The sequence below is a fragment of the Labrus bergylta genome, chromosome 23 (genome assembly GCF_963930695.1).
Source record: "Labrus bergylta chromosome 23, fLabBer1.1, whole genome shotgun sequence".
In the NCBI taxonomy this organism is placed as follows: Eukaryota; Metazoa; Chordata; class Actinopteri; order Labriformes; family Labridae; genus Labrus; species Labrus bergylta.
Window position 1 is genome coordinate 17,000,921 of NC_089217.1, and position 16,740 is coordinate 17,017,660.

General features: G+C 44.6%; 1 protein-coding gene across 2 annotated transcripts; it reads left to right on the forward strand.

Annotated features, from left to right (window-relative positions):
- Nucleotides 1-1,242: 1,242 nt before the first annotated feature.
- Nucleotides 1,243-15,920, forward strand: scaf11 (SR-related CTD-associated factor 11). 2 transcript variants are annotated; one of them, XM_020651710.3, is made up of 15 exons: nt 1,243-1,421; nt 4,837-4,881; nt 5,075-5,220; nt 5,614-5,697; nt 6,310-6,389; nt 7,442-7,521; nt 7,603-7,640; nt 7,754-7,827; nt 8,035-8,160; nt 9,194-9,294; nt 10,134-12,335; nt 12,424-12,740; nt 12,823-12,996; nt 13,115-13,234; nt 15,044-15,920. In XM_020651710.3, exons 2-15 carry the CDS (start codon nt 4,863-4,865, stop codon nt 15,137-15,139), a joined length of 3,657 nt encoding a protein of 1,218 aa, XP_020507366.1. In that variant the 5' UTR covers nt 1,243-1,421; nt 4,837-4,862; the 3' UTR covers nt 15,140-15,920. The 2 variants fall into 2 exon arrangements, with proteins under 2 accessions (XP_020507366.1, XP_020507367.1); XM_020651711.3 differs by having other exon boundaries at nt 13,124-13,234.
- The last annotated feature ends 820 nt before the right edge of the window (nt 15,921-16,740 follow it).

Consider the following 16,740-nt stretch of genomic DNA (forward strand, 5'->3'; position numbering starts at 1 on the left):
CTTGAGGAGTGATACAACTGGATGAACAGTTGTTAGTGAGTTTAGAGCTAACTCTGCTAACTGTTAATCCAGTTTTATCAAGTGGTTATGAAGTGTACAGAAACAGAAAATTATTATTTTAAAAGTTTCTCTTCCCTTTTTTTTAGGGTTTCCATCCCGTGCAGTTTATACAGATTTATTTATATTTTAAAAGTGTATTCACTAGTTCGATTATTCAGTTTCTGACATTGGCCACAAGAGGGCAGTGAAGAGGCAAAATTATACTTTTCGACTATTAAAGCGCTAACAAAAACCCTGCAAACACACACACACACACGCACACACACACACACACAGGCATAATGTGCATAACGTGTAACATCAGAAAACATACTTTTTTTTTTAGCTATTTTTGTACCTTGTTGTACTTTTGAAAAGTACGAAGTTAAATCATCTGTAGTTTGCAATATTTGTTGAGAGAAATAACCAGCTCACTTTGTGATAACTGCTTTGATTTGTTCTTAATGTAGTCGATAAAATGCTGTTAATAAATGTATTTTTGACATTTTGACAGCTGATTGTAATTTATAATTACTTTAAATTGTGACTTTTGACATACAGAACATCTTAAGCTAAGAAAACATTTATGTTGTTACTCTATTGTGTCACTTTTAACATTAAGAAATGATAGGAAATGCTATTCAGTCCTATGTTTGTGCACACAAACTTCACGCCACCACTGTGAGTCAGAGCCCCAGTTTGGCCCTCCAGGTGAAAATGTTTGCAAAACCTAACAGTAAAGAACCCAAACCAAACCAACATCAGTAACCCCAACATCATAACAACACAGGAGCTACATAAACCAATAAGGATACAAGACAATAAATAAGCAATTAAAATGAATGAAAACAAAAACAAGAGATTAAAACAATACAAGTTGGTATAAGCTAGAAAATAAGATAAAATAAATCTAAAGAGAAAGAAAAAAAATACATAAAAATACATACATAAAATAGATAAACATGATGAGAGGACGTCGAAGTTATTACATGAAATAAACAATAAAAACAGCTTTACAGCTAAAACAGTGAAACCCTGAAAGCAGTGGATTATGTCAAAGCACCTCAGCATGTTAACAGAGTGTATGTTGAATACAGTATTGTGTTACTTGTTACCTGTTGCTGTCATCTGTTTTCGGTGTAATGCTTTCAGACGGATTAAGACTCTCGGCCCTGTAGTGCTCGGAGGTTCCAGCAGGGGGCGCCAGCTGCACCAACTCTCAGACAGACTGCGAGACATGTGGCTGAGACTTTCTGAAAGCTTCGCTCCGTTTTTAGCCCAAAACAATTCCCGGACTGAACGATTCGTCAGCATTTTGTAGCGGGAAGTTGGACTCATAAACCAGTTTACTCGGCGCAGACCAGCTGCAGCAGCACTTAAAGGTGAGTTACAACAACAACAACAACAACTAGCTAACTAGTGCTAACTGCTAGCAGGCTAAAAGCGACGTAAGCAGGTGCTGTTATTCAAATCGGCTAGTTAGCTTTCGGCTTGATGCTAGCCAGCTAGCTAACTTGTGACCTTCAGTACAATCACCATGGCTAATATTAGATACAATTTAGCAAAGTGTGCTGCAGTGCTAACAACACACGGCTAACTCTCAGGTAGCTATGTGTTGAGCTAGCATTAGCTACCTGGCTAACCAGCAACAGCCGTGTTGTTGTCGTCGAGTTGGCACCGGTTGATCAAGTTGCTGCTAATTCTGTGTCTCCGGGAAGAGGGCCGTGCTGGCTCCACACAGCAGCTCTCACAAGTGCCTGCATGCCAACTCATCTGCTGTTTAGTTACACTGGAGACACAGTTTTATGTAACTGAGCATCCTGATGGAAAGCTAACAGGGAGTGAAAGTAATCAGAACCACAAGATCAGAAACTATCGACCTGTGCTCTTTATTTGGCTTATTTTGAGTGTTTTGAAATGAAAGTTAAGGCTTTATCAGCATCACCAAAGTGCTGATCTCAGCCTTTGTGTTCTTAAATATTTAATCATTCAAGTTCTCCATAATGACAATGTTTAAATCCAGACCTGGTTGAGCTCTCAGAGGTTTTAAATCTCAGACTGTTAGAGAGGTCTCATGGCCTGCTGGAAAGAAATCTGTCCACAGAAACCCTGAAAGTGAATTAACAATGTTCAAGAACTGATTTCTGAACAAGAGGAGAGAAAGTGGTACTTGGACTAAACATACATTCTGTGTCAAAGTGACTGAAAAATGTTCACTTGTAACATTAACCTAACAAAAAAGTGCAGAAAATGAGGACTGAGACAACTAACCATGTGCTGCATTAACTATTAAGAATTAAGCCTGCACGACCTGAGGAAAATGTGCAATAACATGGTTCAATAACACAATAACAGATGACATATAAGCTATCAGTCTGTCTGCTGCTCTTCATTCATGTCTTGTACAATATCTGTTTGCAACATGCCCCCCCCCCCCAACACACCCAAAGTGAATAAATAAAAACACTTTTTCACTACACTAAATTGGCATTAATGCTTGAGAGAGATGGTTAGTTTCAGCTTCATGTGATTGCATCAACACGGTGTGATAGCATGGCCTTCATCCCAAAAGTTGCAATGCACACATGCCACGTGATAAAGCATTGCTTAACTATATTAAGAGTGTTGTTAATTGTGATCATTTCAGACTTTCACAATGTGTTTATTCCAAAGACTCTCATCACGATACGATAACGCTGAAATCGCAATCCGTTGTGCAGCCGTGGTGAGAATCCCAAACTTTGAAGGACTAAATCCACTCAAATCAATCTGCAGAAAGAAGTCTGTTAAACTGTATCCTCAGCCTGTTCAGTGTGGTAAAAAACACGATTTCCTCCTTATTGAATCTCAATACATGCAGGCATGGTACGTTACGATGTTATGATAAAGCAGTTTTCTTTCAACCAAAGAACCACTTGTCCCAGTGTCCACCTGGAGTCAGCCAGCGTCTTTTTTTAAAAATAGTTTTCAATGATGAGAGAGCATTTGCAGCAGCAGGCAGCAGCGCTGGAGGAACAGCGCAGCGCCCAGCGTCTTTTTTTTCCCCGAGCGCTCAAGTTGAAAGCTGCAGTTGAAGTCACCGGCGCGCTTTTCCAAATATTATTCCCCGTAGTTTTGCCGCCTCTGGAGTCATGTCTTGTAGCCACATCGTCTTTGCTCCGTGTCTGATCATGAATTAAAACAATCTGAAATAAAAAAAAAAAAACACACTATAAAGTAACGCAGCTGTGTCGGTCATACAGCGGCGGTTGTTAACAGATCGTTGTCATAGAGACCGGTCGAATGTGCGCAAACGCTTCATGCAGGCGATCCCGAGCGCACAGCCAACGCTCTTCTGCCTGGGAAATGGACACAGTGGACACAGGGATTTGTCCTTTCATGCTTTAAGGAGTATAAGTGATAATAAATGTAACCATGTAGAATAATCACAATAATCAGAAACGTTTAGTTATACTGTAGATACAGGGATATTTTGGCGGTGTGAAAATCTCTTACTGCAAACCTTTTTTAGACTTTTGGAGTCACAGCTCTACATGAACTATGGACTGACAAATCAATCTAACCTCTGTGTAGGCTGCAGGGTTAAAGGGTTCCCTGGATATGAAGAACCAGATTATCAATATAGGGTCACTCACATATGGTCGTCCAGTCTTTTATTTTTTTATTAACAAAACTCAAAGATTTAAGCGGGACCGGGGGAGTGTGTTACTTTTGATGCACCTTAAGCTCATAAACGTTAAAGACTTGACTCGTTCTTGTGGGGACTTTTTTAAAAGAATATGTATTTATTTATTTGTATGCCTTGATTTGGATAGGAGAGTGGATAGAGTTGAAAATTGGGGAGAGAGCTCGGGGAGAATGACATGCAGGAATGGAACCGCAGGTCGGACTCGCAGGTTCCGACCTCAAACTCCGGCCGCCCACTTGGAGGATTAAGGCCTCCATACATTGCGTGCGACCTAACTGCTAGCCTGTCTGCGCTCCTGGGGAAATACTGTTAAGTGTTAGTGTCATAAATAGTCTGAATAATACTGTTTAATCATGTTACAACTGAACCATCAACACGAGTGAAATCCAAACTGATGGATGATGTTGTGCTTGTTGTGACTTTTTTTTTTATTAATAGGGTGAAAAATGTTTTTTGGGTGTCATCTTTTTGGACGACAGTTTCTCCCTGTAAGGGTTCCTGTCAGAATCTGATAGACAATTTGTGCTTATGGCGGCTTTGTAGTTCACGATGATTTGAGCTCATATTGAGGATGTAGAGGGTCACAATTGTGCAACATCTGCCATCGATTGATTTCAGACTGAGATCATTAAATCAAACCATATGCACGGGGTGTGTGTGGCAGCCATTGTATCGTCTCCACTGTGTACAGAGGAGTGATTTCACAAACTGAAACTTTACTGAACTGAAATTATAATCGGTTATCTAGGCTTTGATGGACACCTGGGTATAACGACTCGGCTTTCAAACCGTATTGATGCAGTCAGGCTAAACGGTGACAATGAAGTCACCACAGTTTATTTATTTTGGAGTCAGAGGAAACATGTTTGAAACACAAATGTTGTGAAAGACATGAAGAAAAGACAGACATTCATACTTTGAGGTACAGCTTCAGAGAAGTCCTTGTTTTTTGTTTCACTTCATATCGTTATGGCCACATTGAAGAAGGATGGATAGACAGATGGATGATAGATACTTTTGCAAGAATGGTTTTAACAGAATACAACACACAGTGCAATATATCAGAATATAAAACAACTTCTGATCGTCTCTTCTTCTTTGTGTTGCAGTGGTGAGCAGGACAGGCCGGGGGGACATGACTGGAGCAGGAAGTGGTGAGACACACACACACACACACACACACACAGGTTTCATATTTTCTCATCAGACTGGTCATCAGTCAGACGTTCAGATACACTCTGCATTACACACCGTGTGTCCCATCAGTTGAAGTGTATCTGCACATCTTTAATCCTTTGTAAAAAGGACGTTTGTAAACGTGTGATTTCTCTTATCCTGTGGCTTTAGGTGGTCAGGGCCCGCCTGATGGGGCAGACCCTGAGGAGGCAGAGCGCTGTCCTATCTGCCTGGGCGTCCTGGCTGGAGGCGAGCTCGCCATGCCCGACAGCTGCTGTCACGTCTTCTGCCTCAGATGCCTCCTCACATGGGCAGAGGTGAGGCTCCGTTCTGCTTTGTTAGGTTTAGCATTTCTCATTTATAGGAGTGATATATGGTTCAGGACTGCGTCTATAAAATGAGTTCCTCAACTCCTGCGACGTGACAGTTTTCTTTAGACTGACAACATGGGCTTGCTTGTATGCAAATGAGCAGTTTGTTCCCAACAGATGTTATTAAAATGAAGTTATAAAAATGTTATATAAAACATTTAAAAAGTTGGCTAAATACTGAACTTACAGAGACTGACACTCAAAATTGCGGTCCACATTTTAAGCTCATTGTTTATCGAAGCAAAAACAATTGTAGCATAGCATTCAGACCTTTGGTATTATTTTAATGTGCTCATTCAACACGTGTTTATTCAGACGTTTTGTGTTCTGTTCTTCTAGTTGCAGATGGCTCCCTCCTGCCCCGTGGACAGAAGACCTTTTACTAATGTTTACAGATGGGACGGGAATCTCAGCTGTGTGCAGGTTCGTCTGTTTTAATCTGTTCCCCTCCTGCTTGTAATTCAACTCTGTAGCCTGGAGGAGAGTGAAATGTAAAGCTGGACGTTCCCTCTCTGTCTGTGAATGTTTTTGTTTGCATGCTGTGAGTCAGTTGTGTAAAAGATAGAACTTCTTTACGTACAGCCACATATTACACCTCCCACCCCCACCAAGGACTGTTTTCGCTGCTGGACTCTGGAAAGAGGTTCCGCAGCCTCCGAAGCAGAGCTTCCAGGTTCTGTAACAGCTTCTTCCCACAGGCCATAAGACTTTTGAACAGGAAAAAATAATCCCTCCATTCCCCCTCAAAACCCCCACACAGGACTACCTCACTGGACTGTAAAACACTATATAACGTGCAATATATTTATCTGTATAGTATTTTTACTCATCTTCATATTTTTATCTTCTAGGTATCCAGTTGTTAATGTCACCTTGGGTGTTGCGTTATATTCTCTTGAGGAAATACAACTGCTACACAGTCTGTCCTCAGCCTAAAGCTAGAGAAAGCCTGACATCTTTTTTTTAATTTTTTTATGGCGTTTTATGTAAATTTTTGCAGCAGAGTTTAATGTCCTTCTGTCTTGGTCATAAAAGGTTCCTGTGAAGAAGCGAGCGACTCAGCCTGAAGCTGAGAGCTGCTGCTGTAGAAACCCCCTTCAGAAAGACTGTCTCAAGTAAGTACCAGACCGTCTTATGGAATATATCCAGGCCTGATGGCTGGTTACTCTGTTTGTTTGGAACAAAGCAGTGTTTGTGTTCAGTTTTGTCTCCGGGTATCACAGAAGTAAGAAGTCAGATTCCAAACATTAAAACTAGCTAACTGTTCAATCAGATCAAATATTGGAAACTCATTACCCACTTCCACAAAGGCCTTGTTCTGGAGAGATTTCTTCTCATTACCCCCCTACCAGAAGTCCTATTTAAGGATGCACTGACACTAGACCGACACATTTGACCCCCTAAGTCCAGTTTGTCTGGATAGTGTGAGTGCTCCGTACCCTGGCACGGCTGGAAGAAGGGGGCTTCGGCACAGAGCGGTTACTCATGCACGAGCACAGGCACGGGTACACAATGTGGACGTGATGATGCCCCAATGCACAATCCAGCAATCCAGGAGTTTTAGGGCGCGCTCACACTCGGCAAAGTTGTCCTGCAGCATGCTTCAGCACGATTGTTCCCCCCTCCATTCCCCCGCTGGCCTGCACTCACACCGCTCCGGGACTACCCGGGCCTGAGCATGGTTACCTTTTTTTGAACGGCTTTACGTGATCATGAAGCTTTCTCCGTTTACGAGACAGGCAGGCTGAAAAAATAACAAGAATACTCGTCCACACACAGAACATGATGGCTACTTTGTACAGCCATAACACTCCGGGATTTCTCAATAATGGAAGACTGTCTTTGTTGTGTACCCCTGTGCTTGTGCTCGTGCATGAACTGTACCGTGTTTAAGCACAGTGGGGGCACTCACCCTAGTCAAACGAACTGGACTTTGAGGGTGACACTTGTTTAGGCACGGTACAGATCGTTTAGTGTGAGTGCGCCCTTAGAGGGTCTTATCTGACCTAAACGACATGAAATAAGCAGTAAAGTTTCATTTGTGCTGACTCTGAGACAATGCTTCTTGTAAACTAAAGGACACTTTAAATAAACAGCTCCTTATATAACTTTTAAGAGAAATCTGTTTGGGTGTTACTTCGGTTTTCTAATCAAGGTTTGTTTTCAGAAGTAAGCCTGCAAGACGATTAAGACGGCAAAAGGTGGAGAGGACGGCAGACCCCAAAACAAAAGGACTTGTGAGGAAATGTATGAACAAAACTTCTCTTGAGAGATATGCACGAGTTACTCGCTCCGTCAGGGTTAACAGTTTGTGACTTTCTTTTCCAGGTAATGATGAAGACCCGTCCTCACTGAGCAGAAAAAAGGTGTTTGAATTGTTCCCGTCTCATTTTTCATAAACAGTTTTTGGCGTTTGGTGTTTTCAACTCATCAATTTATTGTTTCATATTCTCATCCGTGTTTGATGTTTTCTTTCCAGGTGAGAGGAACAGAGTGCTGTGCCTGGTCGCCCTCTCCATGTGTCTCACTGACGACAACATCGACTCAGGACATGTAAGACACGCTTCCCTATTTGATGAATTGTTATGGATCAATGTTACCAGAGGATTCAGAGGTTATAACAGTCGACTAGCTTAAAGACAAGTTTTCCCACTGTCACCGATTGCCAGTTATAAATCTTTGGCTTTTAGTTTGAAAGGGTTTTAGTTGGACATTTGGAAGAACTTCATCAGTAACTCTTTTTTTTCCCTCCTCCTGCAGTGCAGAGCCGGTTTGGGTGGCCGAGGACCTCCCGTACGACAGCATCTTCAAACAGTGCAGACCCCAGACGCAACATTGTCCGTGGTTTTCGCCTGCTGCTCCCATCCCAGCTAACGGCGTCTCAAGGTAAGAAAGACGAACTGACTGATATAGATTGTTTCTGTTCTGAACCATTCTCCTTTATGTCCAGTCTCATATAAGTGGAAACAGAAAGAGCACATTTCTCTACTTCTGGTAAATACATGCAGTAATGTGGTTATTTACACTTGTTAAGAAGTTTCAGGAAATCAAACTGATTTAGTCTTGAAGAAAACAAGAACTCCCAACACAAAAAAACAACTTTTACCTTTAACCTTTTTTGTAAATAGTTTGTTTTAAGTATTTTAATGGAGCAATCTGTAAGATATTTACTGATTTAAATGATAAAGGTATCTTACTATATGATCAGACATTAAGGAAACATGCTATGTTGAAGTGCTGGCTTCTCTGACAACAATGCAGCAGCCACTATGTCCTCCTTCTAACTTGAGATTCTGCTCCTGAATTTTGATCAAAGAAGGTAGGCGGTTTTTAGGCACTCCCACATTGCCGTTTTGGACGTTATCAGGTCAACAGGTGTTGCAGCGATGGAAGCGGGCAAGAGAACTGGTTCAGATAGAAGTGATTGTACCCGACCTAAAAAGCCTCTGCATGTTTCTAATAAGCTCCACGAGCAGAAACGTGCTCAAACTAGGATCAATATTGGAGATGCTTTTGAAAAATGGAGAGAGGTTAGAACGCAGAAAGGTTTACAGACCCATGCAGAGCTGGATAAACACTGAAGCTTCCCTGACACAGCAACCTGCGTGAGCTTCGACTCTAAGGAAACAGCTCTCTCCAATGTTTTGAATTTGGGCTGCAGTAACCATTCTGAACACTAGGTGTCATAATTAAATACTGCTCCTTTAAAATAAATCATTTTTGAATTTTCTATTTTAATATTTCGTTTACTATTTATCATGACGTTTTGATGTCTTCTGTTGAAGAGTTTTAAATTGATTTGTTGCTGTATCGGCTAATTGAATAAACTTGCCTTGCCTTTTGACATAGTTTCAATGTTAAGAAAACAGCATTGAACTAAGATGTTGTGTTTCATATTGTTTTTTTTTTCTTTTTCAAGGCATAATGTCCACCCTGCTGGTTGGAACCACAGTCCATTTCCATTCAGAGTTCCCTCATCTCCCGTCACCTCCACTTCACTGTTCAGCCCCGGTCATTTTGGTGAGTCTATTTTATCTTTTTTAATTACTTTAATGTTTAAATAAAGGGATTAAAAATAACTATTATGAGTTTATGTAAATTACAAATGGGCGTTTCTTCCACAGTAAGGGAACCTACTTGTGTGAGTGGGTAATGCTGTTTAATGGGTGGGTTCACTTTTAAACCAGTCTAAGAAAACATCTCAAAATAATGATCCTACATCCACTTTTCAATAACTTGCCTATCAGGTGTGCTCAGGGGGATGTGTTCTCTGTAAATGTTGCATACAGTCATCTCCCCTCACTGGCCTGATTCACACGCTCATTCTGTTGGAAACATTTTAGTAGATGTAGACTACAGCCAGTTTCACAAACAGACTCCTGAAAAGTTCTAGAGACTTTCTAAATCCTCCTGATCTGGTTGTTCACACGTGCACCTCACACACACATGACGTAAAAAGAACGATGCAGACGAAGTTGCAGGCAAAGCAACAGAGTCTGCTACACGGCGATATACTGAGAACATTTGCTGCTATATCAAAATTCAACAGAATGACACTTTCAACAAAAGAGCGGAGAACAACATACTGGAGGACACAAAGTGTTACATTTACGTTTACAGAGATGTTCTGGTTGCGTGCACTGATTGCAGGGAATAAATGTCACCATGAATTTTCCTGATTTTATGCTGTTGCGTTCTCACATCTCAGTCAGACTTCTGTGGAAAAAATACTAGGGGTCTTGCAGGAGAAACTCTGCATATAGTTTAAGCTTGCTTTCACATACATGGCACAGTTTTTCTGCAACAGCCCTGTAACAAAGCTACAACGTTATTCCCCGCTCACACCGATTCTCTCTCAGTGTTTCAGGGTGTTGTGTGCGCCATCACGTGTCCTAAAGGAGGAGAGAAGCGAGGCGGTCGAGCTTCGACCTCCAAAGCTCCCACCAAAGAGCCCGAGACGCGAGCAGCGAGGAGATCCGGACGGAACAGTAAATCCCAGGAGGAGGCTCCCGCGTCCGATCCGTCACCGCCAAAGTCTCCTTCCTCGGATTCTGACTCGTCTGCCGGCCAACCCGCCAAGCAGGCCCGAGCTGCTCCGGCGCCGGCTAAGAGAAAAGGCAAACGGGTGACAAACCGAAAGGCCGGTGGGAAACGGAAAGCAGCAGCAAGGAAAAAGAAGACTCCTGAAGTCGTTAGCAGCCCGGCAGCGAGTGAGGAGGAGGAGGAAGAAGAAGAAGAGGCGAATAAAGATGACAACATAGAAAAGGAGGTGGAGGAAGAAGAGGACAAAACTGAGCAGGAGCCGGCTGAAGAGAATGTAAATGAAGACCAGGACGACTCGGCTGATGAGCAAGGAGCTGCTGAATCTTTGAGCAAAGATTTTACACACGACAGTGATGAATCTCAGGAACATGAACATGAACAGAAACCAGACGGAGACAACGACCCGTCTTGTCCCTCAGACTCGGCCCCCTACAGCCCCGGTTCAGACTCGGAGGACAAACAGAGGGAGAACATGGAAGAGCCAACGAGCCCCGTTTCTCCTGGAGGAAAGGACTCTGATAACTCAGCGTCGCCCCCCGACTCTCCCAACGCTCCTCTGGAGAACCCGCCGTCTCCACGCTGCGATGAGCAGGCGGAGCAGGATGACAACATGGAGGCGGAGTCAGAAGAGTTGAACAATGAAGACTCTTTAAAGGAAGTGAAAGCTGAGTCGTGTGAGAATTCTCCAGAACCGGCTTCACCTTCGGCTGCAGAGTCAGAGGACGATGCGGCCGCCCCAGAATCGAACACTTCTGAGGGCGCTGATTCAAAAACGCTCAGATCAGAGGAGCCTCCAGTTGATGACAACTCTGTGGATCAAACCAAGGATGACAGTCCATCCATGGATGATACTAAAGAGGTCCCCATGGACTGCAGTTCCCCCAACAGCGAGCATGATAACGATCCAGCTTTGGAAACGCCGCAGGAGGTCGCTGACCCGGCGCCCGCAGAACGTCCGCTTTCCACAAGCCAAAAAACGAAGGACGAGAGCAGCAGTGAGCGACCGGAGAGAGAAGGAAGCCAAGAGAGGAAGAATGGCAGGCAGAGAAGGTCTCGCTTCCACTCCCCATCCTCTACCTGGTCACCTAAGAGGGAGTCAAAGCGAGAGTCGTCCAGGCACTCCCGCTCCAGAGAACGCGACGGAAGCCCGCCCTCAAGCCGCTCATCCCGAGCTCGCAGCAGAGAACGAGACAGGGACCGAGACTCCGAGAGGGACCATCCAAGGAGAGAGCGGAGTCGAGAAAGGAGGCGGAGGAGATCCAGGAGTCGCTCCAGGTCCAGGTCCAGGTCACGGTCTAGGTCTAGGTCTAGGTCACGATCCAGAACGAGGTCGTACAGACGGGCGCCGAGTCCTGAACGTCCGTCTTCCCGAGAGCAGTCGCCGCAGAGGAAGGAGCGAAGAGGCGGCTGGAGGTCCGGGCAGAGTAGCGGGTCCGGTGGCGAGGGGCGGCGGAACCATGGAGGCGCCGGGCGATCTGAGAACGGCGTCCCCGCAGAGAGTTCTCCCGAGCGCCAGGGCTGGTCGGAGAACCCTGACTGGGTCACGGAGAAGAGTCGCGGCGAAGCTGACGGCAGGAACCGGGACGTGGGCTTCAGCGGTGGCTCGCGCTGGGAAGAGAATCGCAACAGCGGCGGGAGCAGAGGAGGGCGTGGAGGGTTGGAGCGTGGTCGGGGGGTGGGGAGGGGCGGCGGCGGCAGCAACCGCAGCTTCTACAACCAGTCAGAGGAATCGTCTGAAAACCGCTGGCAGCCAAGAAACAACTTCTCAGGTACAGGCAACAATTCAGGAAACGACGCGTACAGCCGCTTCAACGAGAACCGCGGCGGCGGCCGGAGGAACGAGGCGGAGCAGGGAGACTCGATGCGAGACCGATCGGGCTGGTCATCTGCATCCAGCTGGGCGGTCCGGAGGAAACTACCTGCGGACGTTCAAGATTATTACTCGAAGAGGGAGAGAGGATCGGGAGGCTGGAACCGACAAGAGGAGGAGCAGCCGGCGGCGGCGGCGGCAGGAGCAGGTAGAGCGCAGTCTCTAATTTGACTTTACCCAGAGGCTCTTTAAAGTCTCACTGCCTTTTTCTTATTTTTGTTTTTCTTGTTTTTCAGATGCTCCTAAAAGTGAGCCCCCTCCCCAGGCGGTCCCAGGTAACGCCCCCGTGATGAACGTGATCCCTCCTCAGTTGAATGTTCTCCATCATCACTACCCGGTGCAGGGCCCGCGAGGAGCCCTGCCCGTCAGCTTACAGCCCGCAGCGCCGTACGGCATGCCTCCTCAGGTCCCCGTTCACCTCCACCCCGCCGTGCCGCTGCTTCAAGTCCCCGCTGTCGGCACTCAGGGCCTTCCTCCGCCTCCCCCACCTCCTCCGCCCATGCAGCAAGGCAGCCAGACGGCAGCAGCGCAGCCCGATGGACTCATGACACAGGTATGTCACAGTGTCAGACTCAGTTAGCAGTTAGCTTATCCGTTAGCCTACACTCCCTCACCTATTCTGTGGTTTGCCGTAGATGGCGAGTACAATGATGGCTTACGGGAAACCCGGCCTTCTCCCCACCCCAACCAAAGCCGGCGTTGCCATGGCGACCCAGGGCCATCTGGGACAAAGCCAAGTACTACCATCCTCTACCACTCAGCCAGGCCAGCATCACAGGGCTCAAGCCGACAGCTCCAAAAAAGAAAAGGTCACCTGCAATGTTGCAATCACGTCATTTAAAAAAAAATAAAAAAATGTTACCAGAAGTTTTGAATAATTCTATCATTTCTTTTTCATGTTATCTAATTTCTGCATCTTTGCTTTAGAAACAACAGATCCAGGAGAGAGCTATAAATGAAGTGAAGACAGCCATCAAACCCTACTACCAAAGGAAGGAAATCACCAAGGACGAGTACAAGGAGATTGTCCGCAAAGCGGTAGAGAAGGTACGCACGTTTCTGATAACAGTCGACACTTTGATAAGCTCTTTCCTTCTCTTGGTTACTGTGGCTAACCTGCTGGCTTTCTGTTCCTGCACGTATGCAGGGCAGTGATAAAGGTGACGGGTGACAGATATGAGAATAAGAATTGAAGATTTCAAGCTGAGGTCAGCAAAACAAATTGACTGAATTTGTTTTGCTGACCTGTCGTCGTTGCACCTTGTTGCTGTAGCTAGCTGTCTGTGCTCAGGGAACTTTATGTTTTCATCTGACTCTCTCTGGAGTAAGAACCAGTCAGCACTTTGATTAAAGGTCCTGACACACCAAGAAGATCATTGGCTGTCGGTCCTAGTTGGACAGTTGGTGTGGGGTCGTCGCCCTAGTTTTTGCGGTGTGTCTGGCTGTGTCGCTACCCGTCTGCCTTTTTTTGGACGATTCGAGAAGTGAAATCAACGTCTGCGGTCGGTGAGAGGAATCTCTCTGATTGTCTGTTTGGGAGGTTTAATTTCTCTCCAGCTCTCCTCACAGGTTTAGGAAAGCCCCTTGAGCATGCCGCTGTAGTATCCATGCTTTAACCCATTAGTGCGGTTCTTCGTTCTTTGCCGTCTGCTCGGTGTGTCGGGGTCTTAAGGCTAGAAGATGAATTGTTTGAGCATCAAAGCAGCAGTGTGTGTTTGAAGAGGTCAGACAATTTAAGAACGTTAAAGATAAGGATTTTAAACAGTTTATCGTGTGTCACAATCAGTTGCAGAAAAAGACATTTGCTTTGTCCGGATTCACCCTCTGCTTACTATATTGAACTGCATAGGACATACCCTGATTTGTAGTCCACTCCTTGTATCCCACAATGCAATGTGAAAAGTAGTTTACAACTGATGCTCTCTGTCCAAGAAATATATTCCATCACGCAGTGCAGTTCAGAGCTTTCACCAGCAGGGGGTGGTGTTTTTGTCGGCTCTCATATATGGCAGACGGACAAAGGGAAACGACCAGCAGAAACGCAGGAAAAGTAAATATTTGGAGCCAGAAATTCAGAAGCTGTTGTAATAAAACGTAAAGAATCTTCAGCCTTAGATTGGGGTATTTTTTGTGCCTTTTATTAGAGGCAGGAAAGTGGATAGAGTCAGAAATCAGGGAGGGAGAATGACATGCCTGAAAAGAAAACAAAGGCTGGATTTAAACCTAGGGCACCAACTTGGAGGATTATAGCCTCTGTACATGGAGCATGTGCACTAACCACAAGGATACCGGTGTTAAGCTGCACGTTTTAAGTATTGGGACAGAAATTAGGACGGCTAGATGGCGAGTAGTATTTGAAATGTTATTTTTTTATTATTCTGCTGAATGAGTTCACTTTATAGTCCACTACAGAGAACACACATGGTGTCTCCATTACACTGCAGCCCTGCCAACAATGGTTGTACATGGCTACAATCACAATCTATCTTCAATCAAAACGATTCTGGATTTATGGTTCATCGTCTATTTTTTAATGAGTACATACTTCAGGATCTACTCCAGTCATCTGTGAGACTGACTGAATTTTTTGCTGCTCCAGTTTGCATTCTACTGAGTTACAGAGCTAGCATTAGCACTTAGCAGGGAGTGACGCTTTTAGGAAGTTATGAATCTATTTAAAATCTCAGAAGATAAGAATCTCCATTTTTACATGAATGGATGTTTTTTCCCGACCTTAGCGGTGATCCAGTGGATTTTAAAGCCCAGAGTAGAAGTGTCTTTGGTAATTGGCCAATCAGCTTCCCAGTTTGATATACCTTTCCTGTGTGTTTTATTTTTTTATTTTTTTTTATTCAGGTATGTCACAGCAAGAGTGGAGAGGTGAATGCCAGTAAAGTAGCCAACCTGGTGAAGGCCTACGTGGACAAATACAAGCACGCCCGCAAGAAATGATGAACCCCCCCCACCACCACCCTGCTGCTGCTGGCATGCCGATGCCCTCACAGACTCATTCAGCTGCTCAAGTGCAATTTCCTCTAGCTGGAATTCGGCCCTCCTAACTGGAAGAGGACGGAGAGCCGACGTTTTCTTTTTTGATATGAATGAAGAAGATTTTTTTCTATAGATTTTCATATTTTGTTAGAAAAAAAATGACTCAATCAGAAATTGAAATGCAAGAGCCCTTTATTTTGCATAGAATATGTGACTTGGGAACTACTGTATGGGGGGGAGGGGGGCAAGCGTCGGGCGGGTGGGACTGTTGATACTTATGATGCAACGCTCAGTGTATGACGACAGCTCATGTAGTGGAGAGCTTCTTGCAGGGTGCCGGCTGGTACGATGAATTTCTCCCATATGGCATTCTGATCACGTAGCTTATTGATTGAATATTTGTCAATTTTCTTTCTTTTTTTTTTTAAATATATAATATTTCAAAAGAACGCCTAGTTTAAAAATCAGTGCATTGCCTTTATGAACTGTCTGTGGCCCAATGAAGGTCTAAAAACTGATGAGTGTGATTGTAATCAGAGCCCTGATTGGTTAAGGAGGTGTTGAGTGGAATGATCAATCAGCAGAGTGTGTTATGTAAGGCATAATGTGGGGGAGGGGAGGGGTGGGGATCACCTGACATTGACCACACCCCCTCTGCCTGAATGTGTAATAAATGTCCATGGGTGAACATGAACGTTGCAAAGTTTCCAGAGAGTAGTGAAATAAATGAGCTGCTTCCTGATCTGCTCTGTGTCGTTGTCAGAGGCTTCACGTGGAGGAAGTGTTTTTCATCTCTCCATTGTTCTGCTCCTCACTGAAAACTAAAAGGAAGCGAGTGTGATGTTCATCATCAGGCTTAAGTATTGAGCCAACTTGGGGGGGAAAAAAACGATACTTGAACATCTCCGATTCCAAGACAACTGGATGAAGTAAATCTGGTGATGAGGAGCAGGTGAAGGGATCCAAAGCCCCCAGGCCCTAAATCAAGCCCCCTGTGGTGAGAAGTGTTTTCATCAAGTTTGAAGGTGAGTAACCGTTTGTAGCTTTAATTTAAGATGTACATTAACCAAAAGGTGCAAAGTGTCTCATCTTCCTGGCATGTCTTTGTACTATGAAGATCACTGGATATAAAATAATCTGTTCTTAAATCAGCTTCAATCAACATATTATATAAATGTTTCATATCTTGAGGTTTCCAAAAAAAAGGGAGCAAACTTGGGTACACAATTAGGGAGAAATTTGCAAGCAAAACTTTCTTAAATTATACAATCAAAAACCGCTGAAGCACCCACGCTGGTTTCAATTTTTTTCGGCTGTGGTGTGTCCAGTTGACCACTAGGGGGCAGCATTGTCGTGAGAAAAGTGGTCGTCCCTGGAGGAAAATGTTTAATTTAGGGCCAACACTGCAGCCGTGCTTAAAGCTACTTGTCAGTCTGCACTAAGATAACAATAACACCCCCCCACACACACACACACACACACACACACACACACACACACACACACACACACACACACACACACACACACACACACACACACACATTAACACATGAACTTTA

What these genes read in the sequence shown, in the direction of transcription:
- scaf11 (XM_020651710.3), top strand. An exon ending in GGCGGCGGCGGCAGGAGCAG is followed by an intron (nt 12,336 to 12,423) that starts GTAGAGCGCAGT and finishes CTTGTTTTTCAG; the next exon opens with ATGCTCCTAAAAGTGAGCCC. An exon ending in CCGATGGACTCATGACACAG is followed by an intron (nt 12,741 to 12,822) that starts GTATGTCACAGT and finishes GGTTTGCCGTAG; the next exon opens with ATGGCGAGTACAATGATGGC.